Below are 18,715 nucleotides of genomic sequence, written 5' to 3'. Positions count from 1 at the left end.
CACTTGAGCCTTAACCAGCCTCGGGTTATATGGCAGCCCTGTCACGAGTGGGGACTCCCCTTTGTCACATCCACAGTTCCCAGAGGGTCATCAGGATTGTGGTGCACATCAGTCCCTTGATGTCTCAGAGGGGATGAGCTAGGGGGTGGAGACAAGCCAGGATATACAGAAGATACGGACGGGGCCTGTGTGGTGGGACATCACGAGCTTTATTTACTCTTGAAATGGGTACAACAGAATCACAGATTGACAGAGGCAATGGCTGAGCCATAAGCAAACTGGAAGTACAGAAACGTTGCACCCCCAAGTGGCTGCAGGTAGTACATAGCACGCGGGCTCTGGTTCCTCGCTGGCAGGCAGCCTTCACTTCTCTGGCTTGGGGGACACAGGGGAGCTGGGACCAGACAGCCCCTCACAACAATGACTGTTCCAGCCCACTTAGTGTTCTGTTCTGTAAGGGTCACCTCTCACCCCTACCCTTGGACTAAGAGCCATCTGTCAACCTCTACCTCTGTGGGACTGGGACAAGAAGGGCATAGGTACCTCCAGGCCCTGCACAGTCTACTGCTTCTTCCTGCTGACAAAACATGGGTGCTGCCCTGATGTCATTGGCACAAACCATTCTGCAGTCTTTGGCTTGGGGAACGCTTTGTCCACAAGATCCCTGTAGTCTGTGCTCAGGGAGCTGGGGATGTGGTGTCAAACCTCCCCAAGGAAAACGCTACCTCTGAAGCGGGAGAACCTACTGGCCCAGATGACCTCCCAATCCGTGGAGATGCCATCTGAACCTAGGTCAAGGACCTCTAACTTCTCGGCTCCGAGAGAGACAGCCAGAGTGATGGCGGGGAGGGCGAGGGGCCAAGGCTGGCGGCCTCCTCAGGGGCAAGTCTGCACTGCAGAAAATGCTCTTCCAGAGGAGAAGCCCTCAGAGACTCCCCGGCCATTTCACTACAAACTGTTACATTTTAATCCTTTATTAGAAACCATGCAAACTTTAATACAAAAAAAAAAAATACAAGTGCAATAAGAATCTTCATGTCAATACAATTCCCGGGATTTCTCATCATTGCAGCCATCCCAAGAGCGGGCCTAGCTGGGACATTCCTCCACAGGCTGGCCCCACCTCTCCCCCATCCCCAGTCAGGCTGTAAGGGGCGGGGAGATGGCCTATCTCATGCCTTTTTCAATTTCCATACCTGATTCCCAATCACCCATGTTGAGCTCTGGACAGCTTGGGCTCACCGGTAACTGAGGGCTCTGGTGTCCTAGGCCTGCAAGCCTGGAGGACTTTGACCTCCATAGCCCTTCCCTGTTTCTCCAGCCCCGAACTTGTACCTCCCACTAGATCCCAGGGAATGAGACAGAGATGCCAAAACCAGCCTCTTGGTTAGAAAAGAAAAGCAGCATACACACAAAATACCAGAACAACCAGTCCACACTCTGCCCAGCCGCTAGTGTGCCCCACCTGCTCATCAGGCCACAGCCCCTGCACCTCACCTGCCCCGTCCACGCCTCCCGGGCCCCCAGCCACCCAGGCCAGGGCAGCCCCTGACGCCTGACCCCCTGGCAGGAGGCTTCAGGACCTCCCCTCCCTGTTTCCTTTAACACCTACTGAGGACTTTCATTTAGACATGGCTTCAACCTGCAAAACTCCTCTACCAGTTTTTAGGTTATTAAAAAAAAAAAAAGAAAAAAAAGGATAAAACAAGAAAAGAGAAGTGTGACAGCAGCTAGGCAGGTATGGGAAGCAGCAGGGACAGGCAGGACTGACCCCTAGCTAACTTGGGGCAGGGTGAGACGCGCTTGGCCCCACCTGCACGGTGGGCAGCACCGAGGGATGAAAGGGAGAGGCAGGGGCTTCGCGGGTTCTGAGAGATGCAGTCCGCACCTGGCCACCACATGGCCATCCAATTCCATTCTTCCCTCCGGGTGGGCCCAGTGAGGAGGACAGCTATGTCAGTGTCTCTTGGGTTTGGTCCGAAAAACCCAAAGAGGAGGTTGGAATCCAGTTCCCCTCTCCTAGATCCCACAAGACCCCCAGGTGGCCTCCCCACCTCGTTCACCTCCCAAGCTGGTGTGCGGAGCAGTGCGCCAGGAAGGGACAGGAAGAAAGCGAGGAGCCAGGCCCAGGGCAGGGAGGAGAGGAGGTCTGGGGTGGGCCTGTGGCTGCCCTGGGTGAGCGAGGTGGGGGAAGGGCACGGGGCCTGGAGGGCAGCCCAGCACCCAAGCCATGTGGGGTCTAGAAAGCAGCCCGGGACAGGGAGCCAAGAGCCCGGGTGCCTGCGCTGGGGCCGCCAGGGAGGTGGGGGGGGCGGGAGACAATGTCAGCCCCGTGGTCGGTGCGGGCCCTGGCATTTGCCCGGAACGTCAGCCTGTAGGTCTCAATCTGCAGTGACACGGGAGGAGGGAAGGGAGAGGGTCACGAGGGACACAAGAGGGGGAACACAGGGGACGGAAGACGAGACCAGAATGTCATCATTAGATGCCTGGAAAATAAAAGGTTGCTTGGTTAAAATTTAGGCCACACTCTAGTCAAAAAAAAAAAAAAAAAAAAAAAAGGAGTTTCAATTTGCAGCCAGTGGCAGGGCCCCCGGCTGGCCCTCAGGCCAAGCCCAGCCACTTACTTGTCTCCTGGATCTGGCTGTCCAAGGTCTGGGCCTCCCTTTGGTCACCACCCCCTGCCAGGGTGGGGTGGCTACTGAGGCCACTGGCTGAAGTGGGGGCGCCAGCTTCGGGCGCTGCCTCGGGGATGGCTGGCTCCTCCCCAGCGGGGGGGCCCGGGCACGGAGGGGCCTCGCTGCCACCGCCCTCAGTCTACAATGAAACAGTGGGGGAGACAGTGCAGGGTCAGTCGGGGAGGAGGTGGGATGGTTGATGGTGGTGGTGGGTTTACACACAGCCCCTTCCCTACTCCCCACCCCCCCCAACTGGATTAAGGTACAGTGGTCTGAAGAATCTGGGCCAGGTCCTCCCTGCTCCCCACTCCCGGGAGGCCTGGCACAAATGAAGAACACAGGCTCTGTGCCCCCTGCATGCAGCCTAGCTAGTGATACACTCTGGGAGACCCCTCTGTGAAGGGCGAAGCTTCCTGAGGTGAGAGGTGAGAGGTGAGAGGTACAGGCTTCTCAGTAAGGGTGACACCAAACAGCTGGCAGTGACAGCAGACTGGCAGCAAAAACCCTGGGAGCAATCAGGAGACACTGAGGCTGGAACTGGCTCGGAAGCAGGGGTGCTGTAGGTCCACTGGGGAGCTCTGGAAGCTTGAAGTCAGTTGGGAGGGGTGCAGCCTGCCACCTCCGACCCAGTGAACCCCAGACGGCTCCCACCTGACACTGAGGCCTCCTTCTGTGCTGGGGACACAGGGGAGGGAGGAAGGTGTCCAGGGAGGTGTGACCTAGTGGAACTTCGGGGCTTGCAGGGCTTCCCAGGAGGAGGGGGCAGACAACGAACACTCAGTGTGAGAAAAGCAGAAGAGGGAAGGCCAGTGGGAGGCCACTGGAGAGAGCTGGAACACCCGGGCCCCAGCATGCCCAAAAGGTGACAATGAAGACTTTACAGTGCTCTCTAGTCAGAACAGTGAAGGAGATGGGCCTCTGTATTAGAAAAACAATTTCAGAAATAATAAAGAAAGGAGGGTGATGTGAATAAAAAGAAAAGAACACAAGACTTGGGGGCAGAAAACCCAGGTGTAAACCCTGGTCTGTGGGTACTCGCCATGTGGCCTTGGATAAGTGACACATCCGAGCTAGTGCCCCTCGAGGATGGACTAGGGCCGGGCTCCTCACAAGGCACGGAGCCATGAGCCACGAGCCTGTGACGGAGGAGGACCAGGACCCCAAATATTCATAGAAGCTAGTCAGGCCTTGAACGGGAGCGCTGACAGCAGATGGGACGGAGGCTGGGCCAGGCTAGGCCTGCACCGGGCGTCAGATGCAGGAGGGAAGGCCCCCCACAGCTGCTCCTTGCCCTCCCCCTTGCTCACCTTCCCCTGAGCAGCTAGCTGCAGGCTTTCCTCCTGCTTGGGAGCCTGCAAGAGGTGGTCCCCATTGGTTCCGCCCCCCCGCCTCCACCCAATGACAAGGAACAGAGGATAGACAGCATTTTGGCACACAGAGGGTCTTGCGGTGCTGTGGAAGGAGGGAGGGAGGGAAGGAAGGAGGGAAGGCAGGAGAGGCTCAGCCAGTCCTGAGGATGAGAAGCCCTGCCCACCTGAGGCCAGCCTGGGGCAGGCCTGACAGTTGAAAAGGTGCTACGTTGCTCCCAGGCCCAGCACGGAGCCCACCCCCACATGCCCTCTCATGAGGTAGCTGGGGAGAACTGTGCCATGTAGACCACCCACTCTGTGGAGGATCTGTGCCCTAGGCCACAGCCCGTTTGGAAATGGGGGAGATGGGCTCAGAAAAGTAAGGAAGGCCATGGCTCTCGGGAGAGATACGGTCTCCAGCTACACAAGGCAGAGACAGCTGGGCCGGGACCTCTTCACCTCTCCTGCCTCACTCAGAACTGATGATGAACACAGGGAAAACACAACAGTGTGGGGGAAACAGGACTCCTGACCATACTGAGGGGCGGTGACAGGTGCCTAGCTGCTGGGACCCAGACTCTAGCTGCACAGCATCCCCACCCTGCGCCCCCACCCCGGCTGTGTCCCCCTCCATCCTTCCCTCCCCTGCTGCCCCCTCACTACCTTCACGGCACCTCCTGCAGGCAGGTGGCCCACATTATCGAGGGAGCCCACCTTCGCCTGGGCCTTCTCCTTGAAGTTCAACTTCTGACTTTCAATCTTGACGTCTCCTCCACCTGGAACCAAAAAGCCACCAGTCACACAGGCAAAGCCAGGAGGCCGGAACAGGAATCCTAGCTTGGTCAAGGACTTGCTATGAGCTGGGTCCAGAAACAGGGAAAATGTGATCCGCTCCCAATGGCTGTGAGGACAAAGGAGGGAAGGACAGTGCACATGCTTGTCACACACGGCTCATCTTCTCAAAGGCAGGCTGACAACCTGCACCTGGCCAGCGGGAGCATCTCCACAGAGAAGTTGCCCTCACTCCACCACAGCCCCACAGCACAGCCTCCAACCAAGCTCCTGAAGGTGCCTTGACTGTGCTGCCTTAGGTTCTCTTGGCAATGTAACAACTGCCTGTGACTGACTGGGGGGTGCGGGATGCCCCAGCTTCCTTTTAATAAATGCCATGTCAGGGTCGGGATTCTTGTTTCACAGCTGCTCGAACTGATGCTGGAAAAGAGGAGTGACTGCCCTGAAGTTGAGCTGTCAGGAGAGAGTATGAAGGGTCGTCTGAGCTGCTGAAATAAACTTCACTGCAGTGAGAAGAAGGAACGTGGGAAGTGGCTCTGTTGTGGTGCAGCAGGAGGAGGAGAGGCAGGAGTGGTGTTGGCAGGGAGATGACAAAGGACAGGCACGGATGGACCAGTGCTGGGGCCCGGGCACAGTTGGGCCAGGAAGGTGGCCTGTGCACCAGGGCGAGCTCACAGCCAGAGTTGCCACAGGATCTGGGGCCTCCCCCTCAACGCCCAGCAGCCTGGCTTCCCTGTGAGCCTGCTGTCACATGGCCATCTCCTTGGCTCCTAGCCCAAACCAGAGCACCGGCCCCTGTCAGGTTTGCAGCTCTCCTGCACACTGACCCAGCCCTCCCCCATAGCCACAAGCCTGGCTTCAGTGGCTTTGGCTTACTGAAGTAGGTGTGGCACAAAACTGGATTTTCCAGACAAAAGGGGGAAAATGAAGGTGCGTTAAGGGCCAAGTCATTCGGATCCTCTTGAACAGAACACTTTCTAAAATGGATGATGGCACATCCTGCCGGGAGGGAACTGGCCCCTGGTGCCTGACCTGCGAGAAGCCAGGTCTGCCAGCCACGGCCTGCTGCCCGTACCTGCCTACCTGCAGGTCCACTGTCATGCTCTGCTCAGCCCAGGCCGCATCCCCACTGTCCCTGCTGTTTGGAGGCCTCTGCTGGGGGCTGCTGGGTCGATCGTGCATGGTTAGAGCAGTCAGGTCCCTAGCCGCGGCCTGGCCCATGCTCCCGGACAACTCTAGGACCTGCCAGAGCTGGCAGCTGATGTTCCGCTACCTAGGAACAGCCCCTGCTAATCTGACAACTTCTGTGGCATCAGCTCCTGACACGCAGTCCAGGAGCACCGCACACAAAGCTGGTCCTTGATACAATGACGCCCACCCCTCATCAGGTGCACCTAAGAGGTCTGCACCCAGATCTCCCCACTGCCACCACCACCAGGCACTCAACCCTGTGCTTTCCATCACCGCCTCCTAGGTGGGGCAGCTACAGGAGTCTTTATGGAATGACAAAAGCATGGAGGCGAAACCTGGGGGCCTTGCCAGGACCACACACCCCAGGCATGCTGGGGTAAGGGGTGGGGACAGACAGCACTTACCAGGTTTGTGCTTGATGTTAGCCTTGGACCCACATTTGGAGGAGACCTTAGAGATGTCCACCTTCTTATTCTGAATCTGAACCTGAGAAACAAATCACAAAAGTATTACTGCCTCAGAGAGAGGGTGTATTTCAGAGCCAAACCTGTGTTCCCTTTATAATCTTCTCCACGTTCAGATTTCTCCTCTCCCTGCGAAGGGACTGATCTGAGTCTGCTCAAGGTCAGGTTCATATCCCCAAGTGGAAATCCATCCTCGCCCTGCCTGCTGCTTTGGGACCCACCTCCAGCCAGACCAAACCAATGTTCCCACACACGCCAGGCTGTTTCCTCCCTGCCCTAGCTGTGCAGCTGCCAGGCAGGTCTTCTCCCATTTTTCTGGATCCAAATCTCCCGAAATGTCATTTTGTTCCACCTGAAATCTCACCCATCAACCCTTTGCTCAGAGATAATCTGGAATGATGTTTCAGTGTTCCCCTCCCAGGTCTTTCCAGAGCATTCTTCCCTCCTAGCTGACCGCATAGGAATGTATCCATCTATGACGTGTACCCCTGCTTAATTCATGTTACCAGCATTTTCCCACAAAAGTTGAGAAATGCAAAGAGGGGGCCACATGATAATCTACCCTGTGAGATCTTACATAAACCTAACTCATGCCTGATATTGAACATTTAGATTTTTTCAGATTTTTCACCATTAAAACCATGGCAGCAATAGGGGTGTCTGGGTGGTGCAGTCGGTTGGGTATCTGACTCTCAGGCTCAGCTTGGGTTGTGTTCTTGGGAATATAGGACCAAGCCCTGTGAGCTCTGCACACAGTGTGGAGTCTGCTTAGGATTCTCTCTCCCCCTCTACCTCTCTCTTCTCTCACTCTAAAATAAATTTTTAAAAAACAAATCACCATGGCAACAATAAACATCTTTGTGGATAGAAGTCATGGCAATTCTGATGACCCCGCAAGCAAGACACCGAGAATTTAGCTAGTCAAAGGTTCAGACTATATGTATTAAACTTCTTTAAGCATAAGGACTAATTGCTTTCCAGGAATGTGACAATGGGCACCCACCATCCCCTCCCAGCACTGGATATTTCCATTAAACACAGTAACATAAGCTATTCCCGTAAGCAGTGTGAGGTGATCTCTGGAAATGGTTTGCTATTCACTTGACCCAGAAAACCCTACAAAATCATGCAAATAAAGAGGTTCAAATCTTCGTGTTCACTTTAAGAACACATATGAAACCACCCAGGCCCTCCAGAGTAGGCCACCAAGTATCTGAAAGATGTCACTTCGCAGAAGCAATGTGTGCTGTGCCATTGCCACGATGGTAGAGTGATAGAGTTGGTAGGTGTGCCCAGGCCAAACAGTGGGGCTGGACACAGGGATGGTGGCCCAAAAAGAGTGCTGAATTTTTCTACACATACTTAAAAATGCAGAGAGTAATGTGGAACTTAAGGGTTGAGATGCAGATTCCCTGTTCATGGAGAACATCCAGATGAACAAAGCCCCAAAGATACAGCAGAGAAGTTATATGGTTGGATTCACCTGTTCATGAGCCCTCCCCTGCTGCAGAGATGATCATTACTGAAAAAGAGCAGATTGTTCCTAAACCAGAAGGGCAGATTGCACAGAAGAAAAAGATATCCCAGAAGAAACCGAAGAAACAAAAACTTATGGCCCAGGAGTAAATACTGCATAAAATAAGTGCAAATAAAAATTTTAAAAACAGGGACGCCTGGGTGGCTCAGCAGTTAAGTGTCTGCCTTCATCCCAGGGTGTGATCCTGGAGTCCCGAGATTGAGTCCCACACTGGGTTTCCTGCATGGAGTCTGCTTCTCTCTCTGCCTATGTCTCTGCCTCTCTCTCTCTTTCTCTCTCATGAATTAAAAAAAATCCAAACAAACCACCACCAACAAAACTGTGCTAATTTATATGTGAGAAATGTTCAGTTTTGGTTGCTCTGCTCATTATTTAAGGGTACTAACTTTATGCACAAGCCACCTCATTCTCCCAAAGAGCAGCGCCTAGCGCAGTCATGTATGTTCACACAGCCCAAGCCAGCAGCCTGGAACCCCACATCTGCAGCAACCGAGCACAGCCTCCAGGCTCTACAATGCCTTTTGCTCATCTGACATTCTGTCCATAGTTGGTGAGGAATCACAAGGATGAATAGTCTTTTATCTGAAATGAATCATGTTGGGGATGGAGACTGGTTTGGGTGTCCTCTGTACTTGGCCAGGCTTTTAAGGTGGCCAACAAACTTTGAATGATGTCTGCCCTGAAGAAGCCTTGGAAAAGCATCTTGCTATGGGGACTGATGGCATGTGTTTAACTTAGGAAAGGATTCATCTACAGGTGGGCACTGGGTTCTGGGATGAAAACTCCAGGGTCTGGCCTATGAGTGGCCCAGTTGTTCCCTGGTTCTATGGAAGAGCCTGGCTTTCCACTGCGGTCAGGCCCTTAATGCAGGGCTCCAGGGAGCCCTGTCGGCAGCTGGCACACCCTCTGGTGGGGTTTTATCACAATGTCATCCAATGACTACCTTCTAGGACCCAGTCTTTTCTTCTTCAGTGTCAGGAAATATGGTTTCCACTGTACTGCCAGAGAACATCTGTGATGCCTACTGCATTTTTACATGGCCACCCACAACCCAGGGCCTGCCACAGAGTAACTTCCCGGAATCTGCAGCTTGCTCGAGCCATTCTCACTCTCTGCTCATACTGCTCCTTAGCCTAGTGAGCCCACTGCTCTTTCCCAACCTTTATTTATTTTAAAGATTCTATTTATTTATTCATGAGAGACACACAGAAAGAAAGAGAGAGGGGCAGAGACATAGGCAGAGGGAGAAGCAGGCTTCCTGCAGGGAACCCAACATTGTACTCGATCCTAGACTCCAGGAGCTCGCCCTGAGCCGAAAGCAGACCCTCAACTGCTGAGCCACCCAGGAGTCCCTCTTCCATGTCCTTTAAAGGCCAGCTCAAGGGTCACCTTCTTCAAAGCTTTCCCTGGCTCTAATTTCACTCCACCTCTTCTGCACATCAACTGTTTTTGTTTTTTAAAGAGTTTATTTATTCATGAGAGACAGAAAAGAGAGAGGCAGAGACATAGGCAGAGGGAGAAGCAGGCTCCATGCAAGGACCCCGATGTGGGACTTGATCCCAGTACTCCGGGATCACCCTGAGCCAAAGGCAGACATTTAACTGCTGAGCCACCCAGATGTCCCACATCATCTCTTGAAGGTACAACGGCATCACCAGGACATTAACTGCTTCACACGTTCAGTAATCATTTACAAAGTACCAATCACCCACAAAATAACCTCTGCTTTGTCTCCTATTCCCAACAAGGCTGCAATTCTCTCTAGATGAGAACACAGGGAAGTACTTTTCTCAACCAAATGTCTGGCAGCTCCTTAAACCAAGACAATTGTGACCCGCAGCAATGGTGGCAAACTCCTCTGTGCCATCCCTGAGACTCCCATGAGGAGGTACGGAGCTCACTTGCCAAGGTCTGGAGCCCACATTTCTTGAGAGAGTCTTCTGCCGCTGAAGCCACCATTTCTTTATCTCTTGCCTGGTTCTTAAGTAAAGAATAGCTGACTAGGGGAAATTGGGCTTTATAGATATACTCTGGCCAATAAGCAAAGAAGGACTGATATAATTAGAGTCTCACCATAGTACACCCCTACTGAATGCATGGATCTAAGTACTGGCCATCAGAAAGACACACACACACACACACAACCAAAGAGTGGAACATGATGTGCCTCCTGACAATACCACCACTATCAATGGAAGTCCTGCAAAAATCTGGGGGGTTGGGGGAAGAAATAAAACCTGAATTAATGTAAAGAATACCAAGGGACAATGGGATATGTTAAATGAAACCACAGGGATGTAAATCAGCAGAATCCAGATTCTGGGACAAGCTACTTGGTTCACTCATGAAAAATACCGCTAAAAAAAAAAAAAAAAAATTGAAGGGAGCCTATAGAGTAAAAGAAACCTAAGATTATAAAAGACAAGAGACACATCAACCGATCACAACTTATGGACCTTAGTTGTATTCCTGATTTGAATAAGCAAACCTATTTTAACACATCAGTGGGAGTTTTACAAACACATACATACGTATACATATATACACACACGATACATTCAAGAGTTCTTATCTTTTTGAAGTTATAAATGGAATATTTGCAGATGAATGATGTATCTAGGCCTAGCTTCAAAATTGTTGGGGCAGGGGACAGTATGCATAGTAGGTAAGATTGGCCACAAGGAGGGGCGCCTGGCTGGCTTGGAGCGTGCAATTCTTAATCGCCGGGCCTGGGTTCGAGCCCCACACTGGGTGTAGAGATCATTTAAAATAAATACATTTTAAAAAAACAAACAACTGCCCACAAGGATAATAAATGAAGCCAGGTAAAAGGTATATCCAGTTCGTTGTAATTTTTTCCCTATTTTTGTATGTATTTAACAATTTTCTATAGCTGCAAGTTTTAAAAAGCTTAACCATGTCACCCTCACTTAACAAGGCCCACTATATGAGACGTAGCTCTGCCTCCTGAGGCTGGTATGCAGAGAAGCCACAGTCCATTCTAGACAATCCCACCCACACCCTGGCAGCATCCTCCCCTGGCCACTCACCTGTGCTTGATGCTTTAGGGAGATATGTGCCACTTCCCTGGCCTAGGACATGAATTTCTCAGATGTCCTCCCCCAGCGAAGCCTGATGGCCAGCAGAAGCCATGCCATGCCACCTCTGCAGTCCTCTCACTGCACCACCAACCCCGGCATCCCTTCTACCTCGCTCTAGCTACTCGCACAGTCTGCCCCACTGGCCTGTGACACCTCGAGCCTGCTGGACACAGTGGTACAGGCTGCAGAAATGACACAGCCGCCAGGTCTAGAACCCTTCACACACACGTCTCCCCTCACGAGGATGAAATGGAAGAAAAACGGCCACAACATCTTAAATCAGGGTTAAACCTGCTACATTCCCTGCCCTCATGTCCTGCTGGCTCTCGAGGAGGACACATGCATGTACACAGGGCACTCTGGACCACTAGCTGGGATCCTGCTCCAGGATCCACGCCTCTGGGTGTTTGCCTCAGAATCCCCATCCAGGGGGAAACGGGGTTTGTGTGTGACCTGTGACCCTGTTCTACGTGCACAGCAGGCCTGCTCTTTGTCCATGGCCTGTTTATCTGTGGTGGCTTTATGCAGGGGAAGAGGGAAAGAAGGACAATCCAGGTTGCTCATTCTCCTCTTCCCACCTGCAAATACTGTTCTCCCAGGCCACTTCCTAATGCCTCTGTCTAAAGGGAGCCTCCTACAATAAAATGCTTACAGAGTGCCCGGGTTCAGCGGCTGACTCTTGATTTCGGTTCAAGTTGTGAGATCGAGCCCCGTATCAGGCTGTGCAGTGAGCGTGAAGTCTGCCTGTCCCTCTGCCTCCTGCTTGGTCATTTTCCCCCAGCCCTCACCCCACGCACTCTCTCTCAAATAAATTTTTAAAAATATTTTTAAATAAATGCTTTAGGGACACCTGGGTGGTTCAGTGGTTGAGCATCGGCCTTCAGCATGATCCCAGGATCCCAGATTGAGTCCCACATCGGAATCCTTGCAGGGAGCCTGCTTCTCCCTTGGCCTAGGTCTCTGCCTCTCTCTGTGTTTCTCATAAATAAATAAAATCTTAAAAAAAAAATCTTAAAAATAATCTTGGAAGTCATGTGTAAGCTGTGTAGGAAGACCGCAGCAGGTGATAAATGATGCTCGTACATGCACCACACACCACACTAAATGCGTTTCTGTCAAACACACAAGGACCAGTTCCTTCAGGGTCCCCTGCTCACCTCCTGCTTTCATCTAGGCCGAAAAAGCTAAAGCCGATGCCTACCTGGGGCCCTCATAAGTTGGATCTCTATCACCTGAACCAGATACTGTCTTTAAACGCTTCACCCACTTCAGCTGATCCCACACCAGGCTGGCTCACGTCTGGGCACCTACCAAGCCAGGCAGGGGCACGACCTCCATGTCAGGACGCAGTTTCTGTCCATGGCAGGAATGCCACTGGAGGGGAAGTGACTGGAAGGAGGCGCTGTGAGGGAACTTGTATGGGGCAAGAGAGGGACATAAGGCTGATCCCTCACAACAGAACTACTGGGTGGGGAGACTGTGAGACATGGGCAGGATGGCTGAGGGGGCAGCTGAGGGGGCAGGAGGGACCCAGCCTGAAAATGGAAAAGATGAGTGGAGCAGGACTCAGTCCAGTTCAAGGCAGTAGGGAGAAGGAATCGAATGAAGCCAAGGGAGACTGGATAGGAGGGGCTCCATCACTCTAGGGCGGGGAAAGAAGCATGTGCTGGAGTCCCACCTGCCCGGGCGTTGTCACAGGGACACGTGGAGAGCCAACAGGCTGTTCTTTACCACTAGGCCAGGGCCTCCCTGGGTGCCAGAGTCACCTGTGTCCCCAACAGAGCTTAGGGCTGGCACAGGAGGGCAGCATGATGAAAGAACATCTGGATGGAAGAAGGGGCCGAAGAGAAAAGGACGGCTGAGGGAGTAAAAGGAGGATGATTCACAAAAGGGGAAGAGGGGAGGAGAGCAGACAGGGAAGATGGGTGAGAAGATGCCGAGTGGGTGTCACTGGCTTATTACATTGAGGGATTTCCTAGAAACAGTCATCTAAACACACCGGAGCATGGAGGCCTCCCCTCACTCCACTAGCCGGCATCTAGAAACAAGGCCTGGGCCAGGCTGCCGTGTCCCAGTGAGCGAGGGCAGGTGGTCCTCTCCCCTCTGTGCCCACCAGAGGCTGGGCCTTAAGACACCAGCTGTCCAGAGCTCATACTTACATTACCACCTCCAGGGACATGCTTAATATTGTCCTTGGAACCACACTTGGACTGAATATGGCTGTAGCTCACTTTTTTGGAGACTATCTGGACCTGGAGTGTTAGAGAACAGAAAAAAAAACAACACAAAGGGAGAGGGCTGGTTAGAACCAACACGGGGCAGGCAGTGAGTCCACACGTGATCACAGTGACTGACAAAGAGTGCTGTTACAGCTCTGCCCCCAGCTGCAGCAGAATGGCGGTGGGGAAGCACAGGGGAAGTAATCTGAAGGAAGTAGGAAAGGGAGTGAAGACAGGAACAAACGACACAAGGACAGAAGCAGATGCTGAAGGGCTATGGGGTTCTCCTCACTGCTCCTTGGGGCTGGGCTGTGGCTCACGAGGCCCAGCCAGCAGCAGCCCTGCCCCTGCACCCGCCTGCTCCCTCCCTGAGAGCCACGGCAGTGTCTGGCCACTCCTCTATGTGAGGGTCCTGCTCATCTGGAATGGTCCTCACCCAAGTTTGGCACTTCCCTTAAATCTGGGCCTGGGAACTGCAGCAGCCAGACCCTCTATGGGAGGAAAGGCTGCTCTGAGAAGCACTGGGCAGCTGGCTCCAGGGGCACAGATCTGCTGCAGGAAAGAAGGGACATCAGAGCTTAGTTACAAATGCAAACAGAACAGAGGCCGCAGGAGCTGCCGTGCACAGTCAGGACACCAGGGGGAGCACAGGCCAAGCCTCAGCAGTGCCACACTCCACAAGCAGCCTGTTGGTCTCGGGGCTGGGGGCTCCAGAAAGCACAGGACCAGTGAGATTCTGGTCTAGATTTTTTTTTCAACTCAAGGGTCAAACACTTCCTTCTATCCACCAGATGTCCAATCCTGTGCCCTGTGAATTTTGTGAGCAAAGAGAACCGGCTTCAAGCAGAGCTGCAGTGATGCCTAATTGGGCGGGCGGGCGGGCGTGTGGTGGGGGTGGGGCGCATACACCTCAATGCTGTAGTGCTTATGAATGGCTCCCCCTGGAATGCAGCCACACAAAGGCCCAGGCTCTAAGGGCAGGGACAAAGAATTCTCTTTGAGCCTTCTGGAAAAGAAACAGTTGCCAGCTTCCTTCCTTCCTTTGCCTCAGAGCTCTTCACAAATGAAGCAGGCCCCAAGCTGAAGAGTTTTCCACAGAGCAATCTACCCCGAGAAATTCTAACTCCAATCCTCTTACTATTTCATGCCTTCTGTACAATGTAAGTGATAAATAACTGGTTAACAAACCGTTTTCTAATGAAACCCTGCTCTCAACCTGAGACCCACAGGGCCTCTAAGAGGAGTCCCCTCAAAAGCTCATCGACTGTATCAACTCCTTGGGCTTAGAGATCACCTACTTGCCACAGCTAAGGGAAGAAGGTTCCCATAGCAAGCAGGAGGGGCTTAGTTCCAAGATGTGGAGGCAAGAGGAAAGAACCTAGAGTTTCCGCGTACCTGTACAATCCCTGGGCTGAATGGGTTTCTGGTGGGAATGAGCTCCTGAACTTTAGGTGAGGAGGTGACATGGGGAACCAGGGCAAATGAAACTATCTCCACAGCCAGCATGTTATGAAAGGGGCCTCCTAGGTCAATATAAAGCACCAGTGCTCCAGGGTTCCTGGGGCTGGAACTAGCCAACACCATGTCTCACTGTAGAAGAATCCGGATGCTCATGGTGTGTGTTTTTACATATGAAACAGGTGGGGTTTCACATCAAGGTCAGTGTGAAGGAAGTGGCTGAAGGTTTTTGGATCCATTTTATCCAGCTGAATGAGTATTCCCCAAAGGGTAATGGGCTCCCAACTCTGTTACTGTCAGGGCTAATACAAAAATATTTCTGATGGCTGAGTCAGTCATCTGACAAAGAGGAGGGAATGCGGGGGCAAAGTAGAAACCAGTTAAGGACAGGAAAAAAGTGCAATAGAAGGGAAAGTGACTTAGGCTGAAGAAACAGTTTATCATCTTTTACCTTCCAGAGGTAAAAGTCTAAATAAAACTCACTTTCCCAGCAGGTGGTTTCTGTGCACTCGCAATGGGACCAGCTGTTTTAGTGACTGCGTTAGGTTCAGGCTTTCGAGCCGGAGCAGATGCCTCTGTTTTTTTCTCTACCTTGGCCTGGATGGAGATAAAGGGAGGGCATGTTTCAAACCAAGAGGGTAAGAGCCCAAATGCCAAGAAGGGAAGAAAGCTGTAGGGGACTCAAATCCAGGCCAGGCCACCAGGCAGAAGCAGGTCATCCTTGCTCCTACAGAAAAAAAACACCATTTCCCAGAGAGGACCAGCCAGGGGAAGGAGCTGCAGACCAAAGTCTTGAGACCCGAGGAAGAGTTTAAGACACCATTCAGAGAGAAGGTGGGAAGGAGGACTAAGTTAGTGATTTTGAGCGCGTGTTTTTCAATCACAATGCCCTCCCACTCAGATGTCCCCACCCCAAGCTGCCATAGTCAACAGGGAGCCACTACTGAAGATGGGAAGAATCACACTATTCAGGTATGTTGGAACAGAAAAGAATTTCATCACCAGGCCAAGTCACTTGACTCCCCACCAAGACTACCTGTAACTTTTGTCCAAGGAAAGCATTAGAGGAGTATAGGAAGGGGGAGATGGGCTCATGCACTGGGTATGCCAGAGCCACAGCTTCTTAGCAAAAGCCACTGTCAGGGGCTTAGTCCAGACTAATCCCAGTGTCTTCCAAAAATACCAGGACTCTGCCTCATTTTGGGCCCCGTTCAATTTTTTAAAGGCTCTGGGTTGAAGCGATTTAAGCTATCCTACCGAGTGGGAGGTGGTAGTTTAAGTGCGAGAAAATCACATAGGAAATGAGAAGGTTACTGCTCCAAGGACTTAAACTGGGACTTTTGCCACTACCTCCCATCATTGCTAATAGCTGACAAATAATTCTGGGGTAGATACAACCAGAAAATCCTTGAGCTTCGTGAAGCACAGGGGCCTGCCCTGCTGCACTCTGTGGCGACTCTCCAGGGCAGCCCTGCCAATTAGGAAAGTAGGAGGCCTGCAGCAGCGAGTCATCCCAGCCATGAGAGGACACCCTGTCCTCCCTCAGGCAGCCTGCCTAAGTCAAGGCTCCCACCTCTTACAGCGCTTGCCACTCAAACAGCACAGGGGTAGGGAGCACATCTCTCACCTTCACACCATCTTACAGTCCTCCCCTGTTGCCTTGTTACTAAGTAAAAAGAACCCTTTTGCTTCCAAACAAAAATGTAAGCCTAAACCCCAAAGTCCAGAACAGGAGCTCCTCTGATGGAGATAGGAAGAGAAAGCCCGCAGCTGGACTTGGAGCCCAGGCTGAATGACTCTAGCACTGAATCCGATGTCTTGAACTGCCCTTCCTCTTCTGTGGGCGCCTTGGGCTGATGTGAAGACATGCCTGGGGAATAGCAGGTGGGTGTGGCAGGGGAAGTAGCAAGGGCCAGCATGCTGAGGGCCCCCGGCCACCTGGACTCACCCGGCCTCCTCCAGGCTGGTGCTTGATGTTTTCCGTGGAGCCAACCTTGGAGCGGACGTTCTTCAGATCAGGGGCAGAAGCATTGGTAGAGAGACGGCTCAGCCTCGGGGTAGAGGAGCTGGGCTTGGTGGACATGGGCTTCTTGTCTGAGGAAGGAGTCCCAGAGGGCCGGGAAGGCGGAGGTGTAGGCTTGGCTCGGCTGGGAGCCACTCCTGCCGTGGGGGCTGCCCCAGGGACAGTGGTGTTCTTCTTCACGGAACTGGTGGTGGTGGTGGTCTTGGTGCGACTCAAGTCAGCTGCAAAGGTAAGAGTGAGAGATAACAAGGGTTCAGGAAGAGAGAGCAGAAGGGAGCCTTACAGCCACAGAGAGGTAGGGGTTTCTATTAGGGTTCCACAAAGTGGGGGATGGGGTGTTACCTGGTACAGACTTTGTAGCTGTCTTCTTCATGTCTGCAGGTTTTCCCTCAGTCTTGACAGCTGCACAAACATACACTTTTGAACATTAAATGTTTAACAAACTGACCTAGTGAGTGGCTCATCTAATCCTAAGATTCATTCATTCATTCATTCATTCAACAATTACTGGAGGTCCCTTTTGGGCCACGAGCTGTGCTAGTCTCTGGGAATAAATGTGGAGTAAAGGGTGAAGACCATGCCCTTCCGGAACATACGTGGCCATGCATTCTATCTCATTCTTTTCTCCAGCCTTGCACGTGCCTTCCACATGGTCTCAGAAGTGGCTTCTCAGCATACACCAGTGGCACTGAACCATTTCTTTTCTATTAGGTAAGCCCATGACCATGATGTGCTGAGTATTGTGAAGTTACCAAGAAAGGGACAGTAATTCCTATCTGGGAGTCCATGAGAATCCTTTTTACTCAAGAATTTTCTGAATATACATAATTGCTAGCCTCGTGTGGAGATCAAGGGTCCAATTTTTGTGTACCCCATTAAGGACTAGTGCACAAACAGACGCAGGGCCTTCTGTGACGCTGGCTGGAGCTGGGGCTGGGCAAAGCCAAGGCCTCACCTTTCTCCCCACTAGTTCCCATGGGGGCGAAGGGTGACAGTACTCACCAGTGGGCCTCTTGGGCACAGGTGTGGGGGGGCTCCTGCTGCTTGACCCCGCAGAGGCAGGACTGGTGGCAGCTGTGGCTTTTGGAACAGTCTGGGTGCCCCTGGAGCCAGGCCTGAGGGCCGGGACAGAGGCTGGCTTGGATGGCGAGGCTCGCTTCTCAGGAATCTTTGCCTCTGCAATAGGCTGGTAACAGGGAAGTGGGAATAAGAGCTGCAGGTCACCAAGAGCCCCAGGAGGTCACGTTAGAGGACACCAGAAAACAGGACTACTGTGGATTTGGCACTTACTGATTGTAAGTAATCTATGCTGCTCTAACATCTAAGTCCTTCAGACAAAGTGAGAGGCGGGCCATGCAGGGTGCTGTGTTAGCTGGAGTCAGGAATTGGGGAGTCTAACTATCTCAATCCAACCTGAACCAGTGAGAATGAACAAAACCAGAAACAGAGACCACATCGCAAATGAAGTTTATCTCAGGATCTAATGTATTTAAATACATTAAATAAAATAAATAAATAAACAAATAAATACATTAAATACATCAGTATTTAATTACTTGACTAAAGATAAATAAATGTGTAAACAACACAAAAAAATAAAAATTATGTTCAAATTCAGTCATTCTTTTGGCTAAGATGTATCCAGGGAATGCTGGGTTAGGGCTGCAAATGGTGAGAATGTTGGCCTAACCAGTCAGATCAGAAGTCTGAGCTCCAACCCTTATTGGGCCCCCAACTCACAGTGTGTTCCTGGGCAAATCACAAGGCCTCTCTGGGCTTTATTTCCTCAGTTGGATAAAAGAGGTCGGAACAGAGCTCTGGGGACCAGCTTTGATGCTATGTAGTGTTAAGAGAATAGAGGAAGAGAAGTCTCTGAGAGCACAGGGATAAGACATGGTGGGTGGAG

The 18,715-nt window shown here is 52.0% G+C and overlaps 1 protein-coding gene across 23 annotated transcripts in view; it reads right to left on the bottom strand.

Moving 5' to 3' along the window:
- Positions 1-190: 190 nt before the first annotated feature.
- The window catches only part of MAP4 (microtubule associated protein 4), a 204,113-nt gene continuing 185,588 nt past the window's right edge, over positions 191-18,715 (bottom strand). For 9 of the 23 annotated variants that reach the window (XM_038566585.1, XM_038566582.1, XM_038566575.1 and 6 more), the window contains 9 exons: positions 17,812-17,995; positions 17,152-17,211; positions 16,735-17,030; positions 15,270-15,383; positions 13,269-13,361; positions 6,412-6,493; positions 4,688-4,800; positions 2,625-2,814; positions 191-2,486 (listed from right to left, as the gene is read on the bottom strand). In XM_038566585.1, coding sequence (XP_038422513.1) covers positions 2,479-2,486; positions 2,625-2,814; positions 4,688-4,800; positions 6,412-6,493; positions 13,269-13,361; positions 15,270-15,383; positions 16,735-17,030; positions 17,152-17,211; positions 17,812-17,995 — 1,140 coding nt within the window. In that variant the 3' untranslated portion in view covers positions 191-2,478. The remainder of the gene's footprint in view (positions 2,487-2,624; positions 2,815-4,687; positions 4,801-6,411; positions 6,494-13,268; positions 13,362-15,269; positions 15,384-16,734; positions 17,031-17,151; positions 17,212-17,811; positions 17,996-18,715) is intronic. The other 14 variants (XM_038566588.1, XM_038566583.1, XM_038566584.1 and 11 more) reach the window with 5 other exon arrangements.

The sequence above is a fragment of the Canis lupus genome, chromosome 20, assembly GCF_011100685.1.
Source record: "Canis lupus familiaris isolate Mischka breed German Shepherd chromosome 20, alternate assembly UU_Cfam_GSD_1.0, whole genome shotgun sequence".
Lineage (NCBI taxonomy): Eukaryota > Metazoa > Chordata > Mammalia > Carnivora > Canidae > Canis > Canis lupus.
Note: the sequence above shows the minus strand (reverse complement) of the source record. Positions and strands in the feature narration are given on the sequence as shown.